Here is a 22,201-nt window from a genome sequence, read left to right as displayed (position 1 = left end):
TTCATGAAAAACAAGTTTATTTACAAAATATTTAAAATGCTGTAAAAAATGATAACCTCTATGTAATGTAAATAAGGAATCATATTACCATATTTTTTTTTTGATCTTGTATATTTGTATATGCAGCAGAGGAAAAATAAAATCTGTTTACTTGAATTGGCTCTTTTCCTTCTCTTCATTTTCATCGGAGAAATATAAGAAAAACTTTTTCCCTTTACAACAGTAGCTTGGTATACAATAAGAAGAAACTGGAAATTTTTATAATAAATTTTAAAAGGAAAATAATAACAAAAATTTATTTTTTTATATAGAGATTAAGTAGTGCATAAAATTTTTAAAAAATAATGTAAGTATTAAAATTATTTATTTTAATTTTTTTCCCTGTAATGGGAAATAGGCGGAAAAATATGAAAAACATATAGTTTTTAAATAAATATTTGTGTATTGTGCACATACAGTATTGAAAGTTCCGTTCCGACATACTTGAGGTTTATGAACATACGTAAATATGTCCAAGTCAGGATTTGTACAATAAATTAAGATTTGAAGGCATGAAATAGATGGTATTCTAAATTTTTCATACAACAAATCCATGAGTTCATTTTCATACAACAAAAAAAAATTGAGTCCACATACTCAATTACATAAAAAATTCAAAATTTCACAAACATAATACAAAAATTCACGAACATTTCTTTCAAACTTTTATATCATACAAAATTAATAAACAATGTTTGATCTTTTAATTCAAACTTAATTTACGTGAGTTAAAATAAAAAATTCTTCCGAATTTTTAGAGTAATTTAAGTTTAATTTTATATTTTTGTTCCCAATATCATCAATATTTACGCTCACTGTAATTATAGTGTTAGTCTACATTGCATTCACAATCTATTTTCATACTGTAAAGCTTAGCTTTATAAGCTAAGAGATTGTAATTGTTTGATATGAACAGTACATTTTTTATAGATCAAAATTACAATCAAATCATATTCTAGCCGCGAATTCTCATATAATATTATAAATTTCGAACTCCAGTCCAATTTAATTTTCAATAATATTTTATAGGGTGCTTTATAACAAATCAAATATATTGAATTTTTACAACATTAAATTTCAAAATTGCTTACGAATTATGAAAGAAACTAATTTAAATTTTTAATTATCTTTAATATTCAAATTTTAATTGTCTTTAATATTCATTGAGAGGGATTAAATTTAATAATGATATACATAAATAGCACGTGTTATTTAATTTAGAACAAAGAAGTAAAATAATCTAGATCAACAAATATCCGAGAAAAAGAAAACATTTTTAATGTTCTAAAACAAAAAGTCAGCTACAACAAATTCATAACAAAAAAAATATCAGAAAAAAATTTTTATTCAATTTGAAATTTATTGTATCTTTAATCTGAATGCAATAAATTGCATCTGGTAATTTTTTTTTATTTTTTAAGTAACTATGAACATATCTGCATTTTTTTCAATAACAACTGAATAGAGCAAAATGAGTTCACTACAATATTGTTTAACAAAGTTCGTAAATAAATGTGTATTGCATTCATTCATACTTTTATATTCTCTACTATATTTATGTATAATACTTAAATGTCCTTATCGAACTTAACTAATATACAATATTTTTTGTGTTTTTATATATACCATGAAGGTAATATTAGCTTTGGTATGGAATTTGTAACCACTTGAAGGAGTCATTTTTGATATGGACATGTACATATATTCTTGTTCAGCGTAAAATTCTGCATTGATTTAGACATGTCCGTCCGATCGCACGATAACTCAAAAAAGAATAATGCAATCGACACCAAACCGATCGCACGATAACTCAAAAAAGAATAATGCAATCGACACCAAACTTTAACAAGTTGATTCTTTTATCCCAAGGACGGCTGCTATTGTAATTGGACCAATTCGGACATCGGGTTCGGATAGCTGCCATGCAACTCCAAAAGTTAATTTTTAATATTTGGGGAAAAATGATTAAGTCACATTCATGAAACTTGGCAGTTATGAGTCCAATTATATATCAAACATATTTGTGCAGTTTTTATAGAATTGTTTGGCAGGTTCGAGTAATTGCTATAGAACAATGAAAGGTGTTGGGTATAATTTAATCGGTTTATATACCGACTGAAACGTTTTTACTTGTTCAACATTTTTTTTATGTTAAAATGTGTTGTAAATCGTTTAGTGAATTTTAATGTTCGATACCATTTTTGTTTTGTTGTTTTACAAAAAAATCACTTAACTAAGTACATATATGTATATCTTTTTGTGTTGTATCTACAAACATATGTATATATACAAATTTTATTTTTCATGTTTAAACGATTTGATAACTAGATACAATTAAATAATAAGAATAAGATTACAAAATAATTTTAAAAATGTCGTAACTCCATATTATGATATTTCGAAGTGAAATTGAAATTAATCATAAATACTGTTATAATTTCAATACTTTACCGTTAATAATGTGCTGAATAAGATCAAATTCTTGTTTAGCACATTATCTTGAATAATTCCCAAAATATTACGAAAATTGGATTTTTTTTTTTTTTTTCGGAAATTGTATTAAAAATATCAAAATTAATTTGACAGTTTAATTAAATTTGACACTGTTTAAAATTTAAATTCTTCCATTGCCAAAAACAATGCAGCAAATTAGAATTAACAAATTTTAAAAACAAAGACGTCATAATCTAAATCGTTGTAGATCAGATGCGTCGTAAATCGAAGATCTTGTATATTTTGAAATGATAAATTTAAATTTAATAATGAAAATTACTAAATTTTAAAATTAAAATCTGAGATCATTAAATTTTATTATCAAAATACATAAATATAATTGAGGTCTAATTGTATATATTATATAAAAAAAAATTAAAATTGTACAAGGGCTATATTTAATATAATAAACATATAACGCAGACCAATAAACTTACATACATACTTGTTATCTTTTATGACGCTAACCATTATATTACTCGTATGTGTAGGAAACCAAATATTCTTCTTCCTTTTTCAGAATTTTCTAGTATAATTTTATTTTTATTATTATTATGATTTTATGACGCTCAATATGCCAGGCTACAATATTATTTTGTATTCAAAGAAATGGGGGAAAAAAAAAAAATTAAAACAACATGTTACTTCCTTCCTTACCAGACACAACAATAAAAGGAATAAAAGGTGGAAGAAGAAGGTTCTTTTCTGTTCTGTTTTTTTTTTTTTTTTTTTTGGTTTTTTGCTTAGAAATTACACTTAAACATGAAATCATGGCAAATTAGTATGCTGATAATGTAAAAAGGATATTATATTTGCTACATTTTTTATATTTTATTTCATGAATGTATACTTCTCGTTATTTTAATTGAATCGAAGTTGAGGAAGATGAAGAAGAAGAAGGGTTCTTTTATCGTTAACTACTATAAAATTACGAATAATTTGTAAATTAATTTTTGTTTTTCCAATAAAAATGTATTCCAACATATGTACATATGCTTGTACATATGTAATACATGTTGTAAAATCAAGAAGACGCGACATTATTTATGAATAGTGTAGAAAAATTTTTTTTTAAGAATAGTTATTTAAAAATATTTAATTAATTTTTAAATTTAAAATATTAAAATTGTAATTAGTTATAGTGAAAATTGTGTAATGGCCATTCTATTTATATATTTTTAATGCATTGCAAATATATACATACATATGTAAAATTAAATGTTTACTACATGATAAATGTGTGTGTGTACATATACGTTATATATGAATAGCTTATTTTGTCCATTCAAAGCGATCAAAAATTCATATTTGTCAATATCGAAATTCTTTTTCAATTTTCTTAACAACGATAATTGCGAAAATTATCGTCACTGTATAGAAAAGTGGACTTAGATCAGTTTCACAAAAAAAAAAACTATCCCTAAAGCTTATTATTGATTCTTTGTAATCGACAGGACTGTATATTCCAGCGCATTTGCAATGAGAGCTTGAAAACAGGGGTGCTATTAAAAACTTAAAAAAAAAAACTAAATTTTAAAAAATAAATTTTTTTTTTTTGCATATTTGATTATTTCTTTGGATACGGCTGGAAAGTGACAACCCCTACGCGCGCTCAAGAACTGCAAATCAATCAACATCAACTCATACGAGAGCAATCTAAAAGTATCAGACCAGTCCAAACCTTTCAAAGCGAAACGCAAAAATTTCCTCTGAACAGATTCAATACGAGAAATATCCACAAGCTTACTGAAAAGCATACTCAAGAATTAGCCTAACATAGGGCACCATTATGCCAACACTTTAACAATGCTATCTAATATATTCACATTAGATTTTGCCTTTATTATAGAACATGATCTTTCTTACACATCTTCCTGTAATGAATCTTATTTTAACTTTTTGATTTTTTCAATTTTCTTTTTTCATCTAAATATTTCTTAACAATTTTTTCAAGATCGATAAAAATCGGTTTATCTAAATTATCAATTTCTTTTTGACATTTTGATAAAATATCATTTTCAAATTCAGTTGATTTCATTTTATTTATAATTTTATCACGTTTATACCAAAGACGTTTCTGATTTTCTATATAATAATAATTTTCTTCATATCGTAAATCCTTTAATTCAAAATACGATTCATAATTTTTATGACTAAAATTATATTAAAAAAAAAATAAAAATATTCTTTTATTTTATTTTAAATATTCTACAGTAAAGTCCGGTTAATTGCCTCGAATATTTTGTCGTAAAACTTAGGTATAGCTATGCCAAAAACAAGTAAAAGAATTCTCTTAGCAGCATAATTGATGCCCTCAACTGAATCCGCTTAACAGCCTTAAACGGCTATTAAATAAAATAAAACAAAATCGTAATGACACACAAATATGTATATATATACATATTCATCCAAATTCTTATTCTATGAATATTAAACGATTTTCCGAACTCTCCTGGAGTCAATCCTTTTTCGATAGACATCAATTGTTTTCTTATTATTATTTTGAAATAATGAGATTGAGACAGCTAGTGGCAAATATTAGCAACAAAATATATAGTATAAGTTTGTTAATAAAAATTTTTATTGCTTGCAATGGTTTGTAACTATGCTATAAAAAGAATTGTTTTCATATGAAAGCAAAAAAAAATTTCAGTCAATTTTACTATTTTTTTCAATAGTAAAATTGTACTATTGAAAAAAATGCATTTAAAAGAATTATTTTATATACAAATAAATGGGGGAATAAAATGAGACGACGAAACTTTGTACTGGTATATCAAAAACACTGTTATAAAAGGGGAGCAGCTAACCGGATTTTACTGTATTTATAATTAAATTTACATTTTAAAATCCTCATATTTTGGTATTTTTAAATATGGTCGCCTAAATAAACGATAAGGATCATATTTTTCACTATAATTCATATTTCGAACAGTAGCCCAATCTAATAATAACATTGTATTATAAAATATTTTTGGATGTCCTAAAATACCATGAGAAATATCAATTAATGCTAATTGACTATCTGGTACAACATATTCTAATTCCAATTCAAAAATTCTTATATCAGTTCCATGATATTTTTTCTCACCAATCCATAAGATTTGTTGATTTTCAATTGAAATATTTAAAATTTCTTGTATAATTGGTGAATTTTGTTGTCTAAAATTACAATTTTTATTATTTTTACCATAAAGTATTTTTTTCTCCAATTCATTAAATTTAATATATTCTTCAGTTGTGATTTTACTTTCAGTCAAATTAAAATGATATGATCCAAAAAGTCTTCTCATTTCATTATCTATAAAAATAATTTATTATTTTAATTTTATATTTAAATTAGGTGAGAAAATTTCACCAATTATTTTATATTCCCTTCGATGATGTGTTATCCATATGATTTGAATACAAAATTCTAAATATGCAGAACGAAAAAGACTATCTGATTTAGTTCTTGATATTTTACATCCAGGCTTTAAATGATGATATTTATTTAAACCATGAGTTCCCATAAGAATCTTGATTTTATAAAATATAAAATTTCCAAAATTTTTATTTAATTAAAAATATATTCATTATATACATATGTACATACTTTAGCATATTCTTTGGCTATTAATAATCTATATTGTGTTAAATATTCTGATAGCACTTGTTCTATTTGAAATAGCTCAGAATCTGATAATTTTCCACTTTCAATTTTATTACGTTCAATTAATAAAAATTCAACTACTTTTAGAAAATATTCAAAATAAATTATTAAAGCATTTAGAAATTTGTCAAAAGTTTCTTCAAAGACAAAATCAATAAATTTTTTGGTTATTAGTTCTGATGGCGATAAAAATAAAACTAAATTTTTTACATCTTGAATTGTAATTACATCACTATCAAATGTTGAAGGATTTCGGGTAAAAATGCGTCTCATTATAATCTTAAAAGAATATTAAATATAAACATAAGGTTAATTTTTAAAATATTTCATTTATCTTTAAAAACACCAACTTCTTCAACTTGATCCATTGAATATTTAAAATTAAAAACTCCAATTTGAAATGGTTTCGGTAATACAATTTCCGGTTCAGATTTATCATCATATTCTTTTGCTATAAATTTGAATTTTTCTATGCTCTCATCAAAAATCCATTTTCCATTTTTATGCTTAGGCACATTTAAATCTCGGAATATTTTTAACATTCTTGTTAACTGTAAACTTCTTCAATTCAAATATGAACTTGTAAAAATAATTTTGTATTAAAAAAAAACAAATTTCATAATTTATTTTCAAAAATTTAATTAAAAAATCTTAGGTATAATAATATTAAAAATTTTTATTTTTATTTTTAACAGGAACTTGATTTAGAACAAAAAATTGATTTAGAAATAAAAATGCGTGAAGGTTCTGCAAAATTATTGGCAGCATGTAATAATTCTAGAAATGGTTCATCAAATACATTAAATAATCATACAACACATAATACACAAATGTTAGAAGCAGCTAAAAATCTTTTAACATCAAATGAAAGAATGACAGCATATATGGCAGAATTACAACGTCGTAAACGTGATAAAGATACATTGGCAAAAACAAAGCCACGCGGTAAAGTTTCATTAAGTGAAATACGTATGCCATTAATGTGGCGTGATACAGATCACTTTAAAAATAAAGGTGATTATCGTAGATTTGCAGTTTTTTGTTTAGCTAAAATTGGAACAGAAATTTATGATACATCCTTATTATCACCGGTTGATAGAAATTTAACTGATCTTTGTTTTAATGATGCCATATTATTGTAAGTATTTTTTTCTAAATAGCATAATTTAAAGATTAAATAAATTTTATTTACATATATTTAATTTTAGCACAAATATTACTCCAGATTTTGAATTAAAATTGGAAGTTTATGCTGTAATGATGGAATCTGATCTATCAATTGCATCAACACCTAGAAAAATAAAAAATACAATACATTCATCAATATCAAGAACAGTAGGTAGAAAATTGGCAGCCAATTTAAAGGATGAATTAAATAATACAAAAATGTAAGAAAAATTTAATTTTGAAATTTAAATTGTAAGTGAATTTGTGATAGTACTCAATTTTCTCTAATTAAGAAATTTAGTAATTCTTTGAATTTCAAGGATCAGGATCTAAAAATATTAATTTGTTTGAATTTTATTCAAATACATACACACAAATACACACAATACATACAAATTAATTAATTTTTTTTTTTTTTTTTTGTTTAATTTTGCAATTTAGTGGTCCGAAATTTGAATTAATAGCTACAGCACATTTAACATTGGCTGAAGCTTCAGATACAGCTCATACACATGATTTATGTTTAAATCCAAATAATGCAACAGTAAATATAAGTAATAAATTACCGTTATTTGGTCATTTCTGTTGTCGTCTTGCTATTCAACCAGATTTTTATGAGCAATCAACTATAAATGGTGAAATATGTTTATTACAAAAAGAACCGACACGACCAATTCAAGGTTATGCAAGACTTCAAGCATTTAGAGTCGAAATTTGGGATGATGAAAAAGCATTTCAAGGAAGTTATCAACCAAGACGTTCTGTTGGTATAACACGTGAAACTAAACTTAAATTAAGAACTGGAGAGACTGATTTGGTTGTAACAAATCTAGAAAATGGAAGTATTGAAGTAATGATATAATTTTGTTTTTTTTTCTTTGTTCTTATAATTTGTTGTTGATTTATTTTATTAATTTTTTTTTTTTCTTATAGGAATATATACTTAGAACAAAAACAGCACCAGATGCACTAAAATGGTATTCAGCTGTTAAAAAAGCTATAAGAGAACATAATCAGTGGGGACATGTATGTCAATCGGAACCAATGCAATTGGCAGTACCATATAATCCAAGAAATTATTTTGTTAGAAATACGCGGCAAGGTTCATTCTATGATCAAGTACCAATTTTAGGTAAAATGCGAAAAAATAAAATTCGATTATTTAATAAGCAATTAATATGAAAATGTTTTTTTTTTTTTTGTTTTAGAATCATTAGATAATCGACAATCTTCTCGACCTAATGTTCAGGATATTTTTGCTATACCAAATTCAAATGGAAATTCTCATATTGTTAGCGGTATTGTTACAAATGTTGATGTTAGTAATGGTAATAGTACCGGCGATACTTCTCCAACATTAAATGATTTTAGAAATCGAACATATTCATCAGGAAGAAGTAGTACACATAGCAGTAGTACACTTAGTGCCAGCAGTATCGGATCAATAAATTCTAGAAAATCTCATTGGCCATTCAGTGGAAAATAAATAAATTGAAAACTGATACTAAACGGAGGAGGTCCAAAAAAAAAAAATATCAAATAAAAGAAAATTTTTATTTCGAACTCTTAAAGCTGCAATATTTTTAAGTGGATATTGGAAAGCAAACAAAATTATTTATAATTAATATTAATAATCACCAAAATATTCTTTCCGTTTTTACTTGAATTTTTCAAAATTATGTATTTAAAAAATTAACAAAAAAAAATTTGTATTTTAAAAAACTTTTAAATTCTTTTAAAAGTTAAAAAATAAAATTTTCTTTTCCATTTAATTTTTTTTTTTTTTGTTTTTTGATTTAGATTTATTTATGTATCAATTTGTTTAGAGATTGAAAAGAAGAAGAAAAAATTTTTTTTTTATTTTTAATATTAGAATTAGATTTATTTTTCATTTATTTATTTAATTATAAGTTTAAGAAAAATATGAAATTTTCCAATTAGTATTTTCAAAAGAAAAACTATTTAATTATCAGCTAAATTTACTTTATTCGAAAGTTGCCTCTAAAAATAAACAAATAAAGTAACAAGAAATGTGCTTGAATCCTTTCAATGCTTAAGCAACTTTTAATTCAATACTTAAATAAAAAGCTCTTTATTAAAATTATATTTGCAATAAAAAATTTAGCAATAATAATGTTATTAGGGCCGAACATACCAATTATAAAAATGTAAAAGAATTTTCCTCCTATCAAGTATTTTCAATTTGCAATAAATATTTAACATCAAAATACTTTAAAGAAATTGGAACTTATAAATGTAATTTGCTTTCTCTTAAATTTCTTTAAAAAAATGTATTCTATTTTAAACTATTTCAGTTTTTACAAGCTCTTTACAAGATAAACTTCTATTTAAAAATTTCAAGTGAATTTTTAAGATTAATAAAAATACAAATTGAATTTAAATGAAAGAATTTCAAAGAATTAAAGAGTTTAATTTTGTTTTTTTCTATAATTTTTCAATAATGATTAAAAATTTATTGAATCTAATAATTTTATATATTAATTATATTAAATAAATGGCAAATATAATTATATTTAACGTGAAAATGCAAAAAAATTCTATTATGTTTAGCAATGGAAAATTTTACTTCCAAAATTTCTTAAACTATTCTTATATTTAAAAAAAAAAAAAAAATAAGAAATTAATTTTTAAAAATTTCAGAAAATAAAAATAAAATATGATTTATTATAAATTTAAATTTAATATAAACATATATATCATATATATACATATATAAAATGATAATATACTTACATATTACATAATATAATTATTATAATAAATAAAAAAGACAATTGCTGTTTCAAAAAAAAAAAAAAAATTAAATTTTGTTATTTAATCACATTATAAACTATTGCAATACTTTAAAAATCAATTAAATACTAATCTTACTTGGTCTTATTCCATATTGTCTAAGAAGAGTACAACTATGATGGTAAAGAAGAAATTCAAAAATGCAATCCATAATCACTTCTATTCAACCAATACTGATAACAGTTGCCTAATCCACAAATAAAAGTAGCGTTTGTTTTTACTTTGTAGTTACTCACGAATGATTTCCGAACGCAGTAATATAGTTAAACTGTTTTGTGACAAGTATCCGAAATTTACATGTATAGAATATAATTCAGTAGATTATATCCATGGCAAAATTGTTGATCTTTAATTAATTATTGACTAATAAGTTTTTTTTTTAGGAAATGTAATTAACATCTTTTCCATCTTCATAAGTATAAACTTACAAAAAAGTATCTTAAAAAATATTTATTAAACAAAATATTTATAATTTTTGTATAAATACAAAATATTTAAAAAAAGATTTTATTTAAAAGATGAATTCAATTCTAAAAATGTTTTAAAGTTTATTTTATAAACTCTATAATTCAGCCTTCAAAATATTTTTCTAAAAGTAATATTTAGAATATTATCAACTATATACAAAAATACTAAAAAAAAAAAAATTTAATTATTTAATGTTGTAATTTAACTTTGATTCTGCTATAAGCATGACTAAGAACACCTCTTAAATTCCAAGTATTTTTAAATGTTTCAGGTTGAACATTATAATTGGAGTCAACTGCTTTTGACCAAATTTCAATTTCTTTTTGATTTTTTTTTACCGGAATTTCTGCTTGCCATATAACCCAACCGTAATGTTTTCCAGGTTGCTCTTCACCTTGTCTAATAATATCGGCAACAATCCAATTATCACCACCGTCAGCAGTTATATCAACACGAACTACTTTATTACCACCACCTGACCAAGCATAACCTTTGATCTGAATTACTCCCTTAGAAACTTTTACTGATTCACCTGGACTTGGTATACAAATTGCTGATGTAACTGGCATATTTTGAATAGCTGGTGATTTAGAAAAATCAACTGTATCCCAATCGGTACTAGGACTAAATCCCTTATAATCATTTTGTTGCCAATGTGAATCTGATTCGTGATCTGAAACACTAATTCTTGAAATCCATTTAACACTTCTCGCCCCTACAACACCAGGTACAATAACTCTTAATGGATATCCATGATCTCGTGTCAACGGTTGACCATTCATTTCATAAGCAAGAATAACATCTCCACGTTCATCCATGGCTTTCGATAATGCTATTGATCCACCATAAGGATTACATGCTGGATCTAAATCTGCTCCTTCAAAAATAACATGCTGCTTTTCATTTGATTTCACTCCCATTGATAGAAGAATGTCACGAAGTTTAACACCTGACCATTTTGCATTACCAACAGCTGCTTTGCCCCAATACAGACCTTTTACAGATTTATACTAAAAAAACATAATTGTTAAATTTTAATAAACGCGTTTTTATTTTTTTCATATTTTACATCGTGCATTTCTGAACGTCTGTTTCCTCCACACATTATAGTTGCGGTTACTGTGTATTTCGGCATTTTTTTTATGTCAGCCATAGTCAAAGTTTTGGTTTTTTTCGAATTTTCATCCAAAATTTCAACCTCATGCGAATTTTCCTCTAAATCAGGAACTGGTAAATGGTTTCTTATGTAAAAGATTTCCCTAAAAAAAATTATATTTTTATATTTTTCAATTTGTTACAAAAAACGGAGGATCTGTTAATGAATAAAATCTGGCCAAAGGTAATAAATTTTAAAAAGCAGTGGAATAAGAAACTTACTGTGGCGTAAGGAATTTTTCAACTAATATTTCTGCTGGGGGCTCTCCGTTAAAAGGTTGCTTGGAAGCGGGTTTCAAAATTGCATGACGTATTGGTTCATTTGCCCAAGGGCCACTTGTTTCATTATTTGCTACAAATGTATCTTTTGGATCTAAATTACCAATTCGATATGTTTCTAACCATTCATAAATTTGTTGTGTCTTATGCTGAGCATAAATTTCCCAAAAAGGTTCTAGAGATGAGCCAGCTCCCATCATTATATTTTTGCTACCAGGATGTATTGGGACTAACGGTGTTATATCATAAACTCCAACACCAAATGTCACCCAAATTGATTTTTCTCTATATAAATAGTTGAATTAAAACGTCTTTTTTTTTCATATGCACGCACATTAATACACCATATAAAATATACATACATAAATATATACGATTTCAAGATATTTTAACTCACGTATCATGTTTATTAACATCAGCCATTTTATATGTAGGTAAGTCTTTACGTACCATCTTATGATACTTTTCATAATTATTGTCTTTAGTTGACTGAGCTTGTACTTGTTTGTTTTCTATAATCAAAAAATATTTTTTAATTTTATTGCGTATCCTTTCTATTTAAACTTAAGGTGATTTTGGAAATATTCAATTTAATATAGAAGCGAAAGCATTTATGTAGATATTTTGTAATTTTAATTGAAAAAAGCGAGAAAAGGCTAAAAATTCACAATATGCATACGTACATACAAACATATATTGCTTATAACTACACTATACTATAAAGTAAATTAAGCATCAAATCAAATTGGTTTAGAAATACAGAGAAATACAAAAAGATAAACATATTATTTCGAAATATTGTTAAAGTATTTTGTAATACTAGTCTGATTTGGCTAAATAACAGAATTTAAATGTAAATTTATTCACAATTGAACAACATACTCGTAACAATAAACAGAAGCATGACCAGAAATTTTAAACTCAACAGTCTAAAATTAATTTGTATTTTAATTTGAACTGAAGCAGGTATAATATGTAATTCTTTTTTCAGTTATTATATAATTTGGCATATACCTATGTACCATATTACCATCTCATTCACAATATTTTTATTAAAATACCGAGAAATTTATGATTTATTCTGTTTTCATTTAAAAAAATTTTTTTTTATCTCCCAAACAAGTATTAAAGTTGAATTGTTTTAGAATTGACTTTGTATATATGTATATGTATATATATATAGATATATATATATGGATAATACAAGCATATTATTTTTAATTTTTTTAACAGTATTTTTTTGTTTTCATACTTAACACATGTTCACAAATATACTTTTCATATTATCTCAAATTCAATATAATCTAGAGCTACATACATAATGTTTTAATAGCCTTGACCTTCGTCTTTCTGATATATATATTTTTTTACATAAGTAAATATAAAATTAAAAAAAAAATATATAAGTATATTTTCACGTATTGAAAAAGCTCATTTTAGAATATAACACAATTATTTATCACATATTATTTTTTCTTATAGTTTGAAGCTGTGGTTTTGCTTTTATTTTGATATTTTGATATTCAAAATTTTCAAGCTTAAGGTAAAAATATAATTTTACTTACAATATTAGATCTAAAATGGCAGTGATGGTATTTGGTAAGTTACAAATCGTAATATGTATTGTATTTGTATTCGACCTATAGACGGCAAATATTTAAACAAATAATTAACCATAGAATAAGATGTTTTCGGCAATTCTACATAAAATATATTGAGATTTAAATTTCTTACCAAAAGTACAGTGGCAAAATCTGAATAAAGTAGCATTTCGGTTTTGAAATCAGAAATATTCTTAAGAGGAAAAAAAATCATGATTGCGGCAGCGAAGAAAATACAATTGTTAATTTTTTCATATTTCAATTACATGACTAATTGGCCGCACTTGATTTTCAATAATACTTCCTTGGCATTTCTTATTAAACTAACATAACTGCTTGTAAGTACTTAATAAAAAAGATTTAGGACGAAATTTTTAAAAGCAAATGGTATAGCAGTCTGAAATTATTTCTTTAAGGCTCTTTTAAATGCTTTGCCTTGAAATATATACAATTTAGGTACTTTATATTAACAAAGAAAACTAAAAAAAAAAAATCGTCAACATTGTGCCATGAATTTTATTTTTATTTATTTTTTTTTGTTTTGTAATTTTGAGTTTTATATAATTTTTAATAAATTGTATTAATCATATTTCTTTAATTTTATTTTATCCGACATTTATTATTCGTATATTTTTTTTAAAAATAAATCATACAAAATAGTTAGTTCTAATTTCATATTATTATATAATTAATATTGATATAAAAAATAATTTTTTGTTTATTTAAACATCTACAATACAATTAATTGGAAGATTTTTTTTTATTCTTATTTTATTAATTTTTTGAATTAAAAATATTTTAAAATAAAACTGTTTTTTAATTTTTTTCTTAAAATAGCTTAAATGCATTTAAAAATAATAAAAAAAAATGAATATTTGAGGTATTTTTTTTAACTTGCATAATACATTTTATTTTTAATAACTAAAAATGGAAATAATTTGAAAATGTTATCAAGCTTCTTCATTAGATCATAAAAATATTTAAATTCTCAAAAAAATAATAATAATTTATCATTTTTGCGAACAAATATGAAAAGGATGTGTTCATACACCTTTACTTTCTCTGTATTCTAAAATTAGAGAAAAAAGAAAAATTGTATAAAGAAAATTAATTTTTATATTTTACAAATTTTATAAAAAAATTTAGTTTCTCTTTATTAAGAGTATAGGAAACAATATTTTAATATGTTGTGTATTTATTAATTATATAAAGATAAATGTTAATTTAATTTGAATTTAATTCATGTTTGAAAAGAAGAATAAATGTTTAAATTAATTATTCCATCTATAATAACGAAATTTAATAGGAATAAAGTTAAAATTATGCACAAAGTATTGCGTGTGTTAACTGACCTAAAAGTATAAATTAAATTTAAATAAATAAATAAATGTTGTAATAACCTTGATTTTAATATTATTGCTGTAAATTCTTACAAAATATTTTTATAGTTCTTGTTTAGATTTCACATTAAAACCACTTCATATATATGCATGTATGTAAAGTCAATGAAACTACTTTAAAAGTAGCCATTAAAAAATGTTTTTTTTTTTTTCAAAAATTATGCTACAAATTGATAAACAATATTATTATTGAAAGTCAAACGAACCATAAATTTTTATCGGATTTCGAATTATAGAAACAAGTTAATCTATTTAAACATTCTATTAATTTTAGGTAATAAAATACCCTAAGCATTTTCTAATATTCAACATTAAACTAGATTCAGTAAAATTTTCAAGAAAATAATAAAAAAAAACTAAATCTGTTTTAACATTTAGTTATTCAATTTATAAAAATTTTCAAATTATCATATGGATTTTCAAAAAATATATGATTAAATAATCAAATAAGAAAATTATTTGTTTAACAAAAAAAAAAAAAAAACAAAATTATTTATAAAATTTTGTTATCAATTTTTTTAGAGATAATATGAAATTGTAGATATTTTTTCCAAAAATTTTCAATATATATATATATATATATTGAAGTAATTTCAAAACCATTTTGATAATTTAAAGCTTTTGACCTAAAATAAATAAAATGATAACTATATATATGCATATAATAAAGCATGTTTAATAAAATTTTAACTTTTCAAACAAGACAATACATAAAAATCTATGTAGTGAGGGTCATTAAGCATAATTAAAGAAATATATTATATGTATATACTTATATTCGTACACGAACAAATAATTATAACTAAAATAATTTCCAAAACCATTAAATAAATCATTTTTGATTACTTGATAAAATTTATACATACCCATATAAGCGAATAAAACACCACCAATAGCACCTCCAGCTGCAATAACCATTAATAAATCTCTTCCAATATTACCACTTTTTTCTTTTTGTTTATCATTTTTAGGTTCTTCAGTAGTAGCCATTGTTCTTTGATTATTTAGAATTTTAGTAGAATTTTGTAAGCCAGATATAATCGCACCATTATTTAATTTAAATAAATTTTTTTGGCTATGCAAATATCTAAAAAAAAATCATATGTAAATTAAATTTCCATTTTGTTTTCATAATAATATAAATTATATTTTGTTATTTTTCTAACATGTGTGTTGGGTACTATTATGATTTTCATATTTTATTACTTATATTAAATAACCACAAAACTCAAAAAAATTACCAAAGGCAAGAAGGAAATTAAATAAAATGAAAACAAAAAAGCTTCTAAAAATAAAAATAAAAATATATAAAAATTTTTATGTACCTACATATTATATACATAATATCAACACACATTATGTACATACATAATTCCATTTTGATTACATACAATTAGGAAAAAAAAAAATACATCATATGTTTTCGTATTTGAACATCTTTATCGAATTCCCAACAAAAAAAAAAATGAACATGTGTAAAATGGTAGAACATAGATAAAAAATTAAATTTAAAATAAGTGCGGGATTTGGATTTAAAAAAAATTTAAAATTATTTATTAACATATGACGTCATCAATTTGAAAATAGTTGTAAAAACTACAATTTTCTTATAAAATATTTGGTGGCAGAACAATAAAATTAATAAATTCTACTTGCGTTAAATTATATTCACATTAACAATATTTTTTGAACAAAATAATTTTCAATTTAAAAAATTTAAAGTGGATTTTATTATGTAGATATTAAATTATTTGTATGTATGTACATAAGTGTATGCATATACATACATCCTCATTTATTTTGTAATTTAAACAAAAATTTTCTATTCCAAAAATCTTATAAAATGTCCAAATAGAATTTTTAATTATATTTCAGGTACATATGAACTAATTTTTATTAAACTTACCCTGCTGATTTTTGAAGTGCTCTCAAACTATTCATTTTAATCTTTCGTTTTTTTTAATTGATTCCAAATTTTTCTTGACTAGATTTTTCTTTTATTTATACAATTCCAATTTATTTTATTATTTATATTTAAATTAAATACGAAATAAAAATTTTGTTAGTGAAAGTTCAATTAAATTTTAATTCTCATATACATATATACATAAATATATCTTATAATATTACTGTTATTATTTTTTTTAATTTTTATAAAAATCTATAGTAAAACAACTTCTCTGGTTGAGTTTACAGAAAAAACTGAATAAAATATTTACTTGCGCTCTCAATTTAGCCAAATTGAAAAGAAGCTTTTATTTTTCACCATATTTCAATTTAATAAATAAAAAAGAAGAGGATATTGGTATGGTGAGTTGAATAGATGAAATGAAAGAAAAAAAATGTTGAAATTATTAATATTTACTGTTAGTATTATGTTCTAGGAGGTTATGTTTGTATTTTAATATGTAAATTTTATTGTATTTGGATTTAATAGAATGTAAGTATGTAATTGATTTATTTTTAAAAAAAATTTATTGTTTTACATACATACATAAATAAAATATAAATAATTATTTTAATTTTGGTTTTTAATTATTACTATATTTTACTTATAAACATATACATACCTATATATGTATAATAAGAAATTCATGTTTACATTACTTTGTTGAATATGTTATAAAAAATCTGTTATTGAAAGCTTTAGTTTTTTTTTTTTAAAATAACATTATTCAATTTTAGGTATTTATGGTTCAGAAATTTCACCTTTATGATTAATATAATTTGTTTACGTGCAATAGATATGTATTGTGTTTTTTTAAAAATATACATACAGTGAAAATACAAAGACAGTATAGCTACATACACATGTACGTATGATATTGGATGAAATATTGTTATATTTAAAGCCGGCTTTTTTTATAGAGGCACATTTAATTTTTGTAATTTTTGTTTCGAAAGTATTTTTAAAATTTTGGGAACATTCTTAATTGAAAACAAAAATTAAATTTGTACTAATGTTTTCATGAAACTCATCCATACATACATACTTACACCAAAGTTTTGAGTTTATTATATAACATAACATAACATGGGTATTATAAACGGCATATGTACATAAATTTTAATTTGAAAATTGTAGATTTAAATTGTTGAGATAAAATTCAATTTAAAACAGGTTTTTTTTTGGTAATTTTTCTCTTTATTAACATTTAATTTTTGTTTTATTATCTTTTTTTTTCCTTTTTGGTGATAAATATACATATACATGCATATACATAAGTTCGACATGTATATTTTTTGTTAAATTTTTATCCGGGCACGTTTCTGTTATTTACTGCAGCTTTCTAGGTATGTATATGAAATAAACGTATGGTATACAATATATAAAAATAATATATAGTTATACTGTTATATATGACTACAATTTTAAAGAGCCGCTTAAAAAAAAAAATATGTTTAAAATTGATAAAAAAAAAACTCGGATAATTTTAGTGTCTCTTCAAAGATCATTTACAATCATTTAGAATTTTAATATTACTGAATAATTAATATAAAAAAAAAATATTAAAGAATAATAAAATGAAGAATATACAAATACAATACCAAAATATATTGGTCAGGTAAGTATTAAAGCACGATAACGTTAGTTGCCGAAGAATTCTACAGTAGAGTTCAAAATCCTATGATTGCCTCTAAGTGTAAACGGTAATTTAAGGTGAAAACATTTAAATTTATCATTCCATATGCTGATATATGTATATATGTAGGTATAATTTGTAATAAAATAATTAAACAATTCAAATTTAAAGTACAAAATAATTTTAACTTCGTTTCTTTTCAAATAAATTTTTGTTTTAAGAAATATTTATTTGTCCTATATAAATTTTAGCATTTTAAATAAAATATTTTGAACTTAGTATTTTGTAAAAGATAAAATTCTGTATATAACCTTACAATCTTAACTACTTGTTTGAAAAAATATATACTAAGTCCTTGTGATACGAAATTTTTGATTCCAGAAATTTCTGTCGTAACTCGAATTGCCGTTTGAGGAGGCAAAAAAAATGTATGGAAACAAAAAGTGAATAAGACAAACTATTTTATAATATAATTGACCTATTTTTTAAAAAAAGGTAATAAAGTTTAATAAAACAACAAAATATGACAACAAAACCAAAAAAATCCAATTAAATAAAATAAAAATTTGATTAAGTTGATATTATATCACTTCAATTCGTATTTTTAACTACTAACTAGAATTTTTACCTAGAAAGAGTTCATTATTGAAGTGTGTACTTTAGTCATGTCTTATAACTAAATTCGGTATATAGATTTTTATTCCAAAAACAATAAAATCGGTTAAAAACAAAAAAAAAATTTTAAATTTTTAATGTAGTATTAGAAATAATGTCGCAAGCCGAATAAAAATAAGCTGAATTTATATCATGTCCTAACTCGAAATCTTGTATGAGAAGATGTCGTATTTCTAGGACTTAGTGTAATTACGTGAGAAATATCGTATTTTTAATACGATATTTCTAATACGATTTACGACAATACAAATAATGTGTAATAATTTTATATTCTTTTAAATTTTATATAATCTTAAATTAAGACCTAAAATACTATTATGTTTTATTTATTATCATGTACCGGATAAAATCATAAATGTAAAATTAAATTGGAAGCCAACTAAGAGTTGTAATTCTGTTATATAATAAAAAATTTGTTTTGACTTTAAAAAACCAAAATATTTTTAAATAGACTAGCAGTTTATATATTCCTATACATACATACATGTTTGTAAACATTTCATCTTCTATAATATTCATAAAAATATTTTTAATATAATTAAAAAAAAATCAAGTTTGTCTCGCATTTCCTTATAAATTATTATTTATACTAGAATTTATGTCTGCACAATAGCATATACATATGTAGCTTCATACACACATGGTATTTATTCGTTTATCAATAATCAACTTTTTAATTAATATTTTTCAAATACACGTGTAAGGCTTGCAAAATTTTTGGTCTACGTGATTACTTTAATAAACTTGTTATATTAAATTTATTTTATATATTTATACGAGTATAGAAGTATTTTAAACTTTTAGATTAGAATTATATTATAAATAGATCGATGTCAATATTTATATAGGATGGAACATTCATACATACATACATTAATTATGTATAAACAAAAAATATTATTGTGTACCATATTTTAAATCAAAATATTTACATATATACCTAATTCCTAGTTTTGTTATAATTATTTAACAAACAAGGAATTAAAGTAAAAAAACAGTAGAATTTAGAATTTTGTTTAAGAATAAAAATAAAAACTCAAAATTTTGTTTATTATAATATTTAAATAATTTATATTAAAGATAATATTGTTATATTTAAAATAATTGATATACTACATATCCTATATATGTATGTATATATACCCTATATATGTACTATATATTTAATAAAGATAAATTTTGATCAGGGTTTACACTATCAAATATTACTCATGGATTTTGTTTGATTTGATTAAATTTTAGTATGATTGTTTGATGTGCATGTTGTTTGATCATACATTTTGTTTGATAGATCAAATAAAATTATATATTCCTATTAAATTCGTATCGAGCAAAATCAATGAGCAGTGTTTGATGTTAAAATTCCTACCTCATAAATTTATGTATTTAAACTGAAAATAAATAATGTATAATATTGAACAATTTAAATTGATTAAAATTTGGGAACAGACAGACATGCAGTTTTCAATTTTGCAATAATAGCTTGATTATAGAATGCGCTGCACACACATCTAACCAACTAAATTGTTACGTCAATTCAAATCGAATACGTTAAACAAAAATTGCAATCAGTTTGTAAAAAATTAAAAACTGTTTGATTGCTTGCGACCATACAGTTGCATGTGTGCGCATTTGAATATAAACCAGTGGAATATTTTAAGAAATAAGCAATCAAACAGTTGCGAAACTAAAAATTCCATGTCTATCCGAGCCCTTAGTTTTCATTTGATTTCTGTTCGACAAATCAAATTTTAAATAGTTTAAATAATTTTTGTTTTTCTAATAAAACTAAATTCATATTGTACTTATATTGTAGTTAATTCATACGAGTATTGTACTTATTTAGGAAATGAAATTATTTTGATTAGAACAGAAATAAATTGTACAAAAAACTTGTTGCCTAAATTATTGTACGTATATAAATGTAGGTGTCCATATAATGTATGTAAAATTTTTTCAATTTTTGATTACACGTTTTTATACATATACTTTCTCCCAATTTGATTAATAATATTTATGGTTTCCAAAAAAAAAGTTTAAAGTTTGAGATCAAAAATCTCCAAATTTATACACGCGAATTTTTTTTCTATGTCTGTAGTTTTTTTTTGTAATGAATTTATTTACTTGCGAATTCAATAAAAAAATAGATTAGAGGCATACAAACACATACATATTCGAAAATTTTCTATATTAGCATATGTGTGCGTAGTAATTATAGTACATAATATACAGTGAAACTTTTTATATAAAGTTGAATTGTTAAATATAATCTTGAATCATTTTGTTATGTATACGTGATATACGTAAGCCTTATATAAAATTGAATTAGATTACATTTCTGTTATATACTACATATATACTATGCGGTAAATAATCTTAATTATTGTTTATTATAGTATGTCTTTTATTTGGTATACTATTTATTTTGTATTTATTGTTAAACATTCATTCACTTTTTACAAGTTTGTTAAGAAAAATTTATTATTTATTACATTAAATAATTTTTCATTGCATATTCTATGTTTACGTTTAAAGCAACATGTACGCAATTTAATATTGTTATTAAGTGTTATACTTATATTAGTACATGTGACAAAAAGGTTACAATGTGTTATACATAAATTTAAATAATATTAATAAAATTTAAGTCTTTTGCTAGTATTAAAACATAAATACAACAGGCAAGCCATATAATTTCGATTGATATCTAATCAATAATCTAGTATACATATAACATTGATCTGATATGTGTGGCACTGTCACACATTTAAAATAGTACTATAAATACGTCATACAATATACTAAAATTATAGCACTGAATTATTTTAAAAGTGATAAATTTTCTTAAAATAATAATTTGAAACACTTGTTTTT

General features: G+C 22.9%; 2 protein-coding genes across 3 annotated transcripts in view; one reads left to right on the top strand and one right to left on the bottom strand.

The window, feature by feature from the left end:
* Nucleotides 1-9,022, top strand: part of LOC129606655 (rhotekin-like) — a 96,004-nt gene extending 86,982 nt beyond the window's left edge. For both annotated transcript variants that reach the window (XM_055517081.1, XM_055517083.1), the window contains exons 2-6: nt 6,880-7,322; nt 7,393-7,572; nt 7,793-8,201; nt 8,285-8,483; nt 8,560-9,022. In XM_055517081.1, coding sequence (XP_055373056.1) covers nt 6,880-7,322; nt 7,393-7,572; nt 7,793-8,201; nt 8,285-8,483; nt 8,560-8,837 — 1,509 coding nt within the window. In that variant the 3' untranslated portion in view covers nt 8,838-9,022. The remainder of the gene's footprint in view (nt 1-6,879; nt 7,323-7,392; nt 7,573-7,792; nt 8,202-8,284; nt 8,484-8,559) is intronic.
* Nucleotides 9,023-10,645: 1,623 nt separating this feature from the next.
* On the bottom strand, nt 10,646-17,249 carry LOC129606665 (sulfite oxidase, mitochondrial). Its single transcript, XM_055517095.1, has 6 exons — nt 16,975-17,249; nt 15,935-16,155; nt 12,465-12,579; nt 12,011-12,352; nt 11,703-11,892; nt 10,646-11,643 (listed from the first exon to the last, which is right to left on the bottom strand). The coding sequence occupies exons 1-6, from the start codon at nt 17,007-17,009 to the stop codon at nt 10,822-10,824; spliced, it is 1,725 nt and encodes a 574-aa protein (XP_055373070.1). The 5' UTR covers nt 17,010-17,249; the 3' UTR covers nt 10,646-10,821.
* Nucleotides 17,250-22,201: the final 4,952 nt, after the last annotated feature.

This window comes from Condylostylus longicornis, unplaced genomic scaffold, assembly GCF_029603195.1.
Source record: "Condylostylus longicornis isolate FDR11 unplaced genomic scaffold, ASM2960319v2 ptg000020l, whole genome shotgun sequence".
Lineage (NCBI taxonomy): Eukaryota > Metazoa > Arthropoda > Insecta > Diptera > Dolichopodidae > Condylostylus > Condylostylus longicornis.
This window is presented reverse-complemented; position numbering and strand designations above follow the sequence as displayed.

Bases quoted from the DNA above. Each gene is read 5' to 3' on its own strand.
- LOC129606665 (XM_055517095.1), bottom strand. From the start codon at position 17,009: ATGAATAGTTTGAGAGCACTTCAAAAATCAGCAGG. The intron at 12,353-12,464 runs GTGAGTTAAAAT...CTATTTATATAG, and splicing joins GATGTTAATAAACATGATAC to AGAAAAATCAATTTGGGTGA. The intron at 11,893-12,010 runs GTAAGTTTCTTA...AATTTTTTTTAG, and splicing joins GAAAAATTCCTTACGCCACA to GGAAATCTTTTACATAAGAA.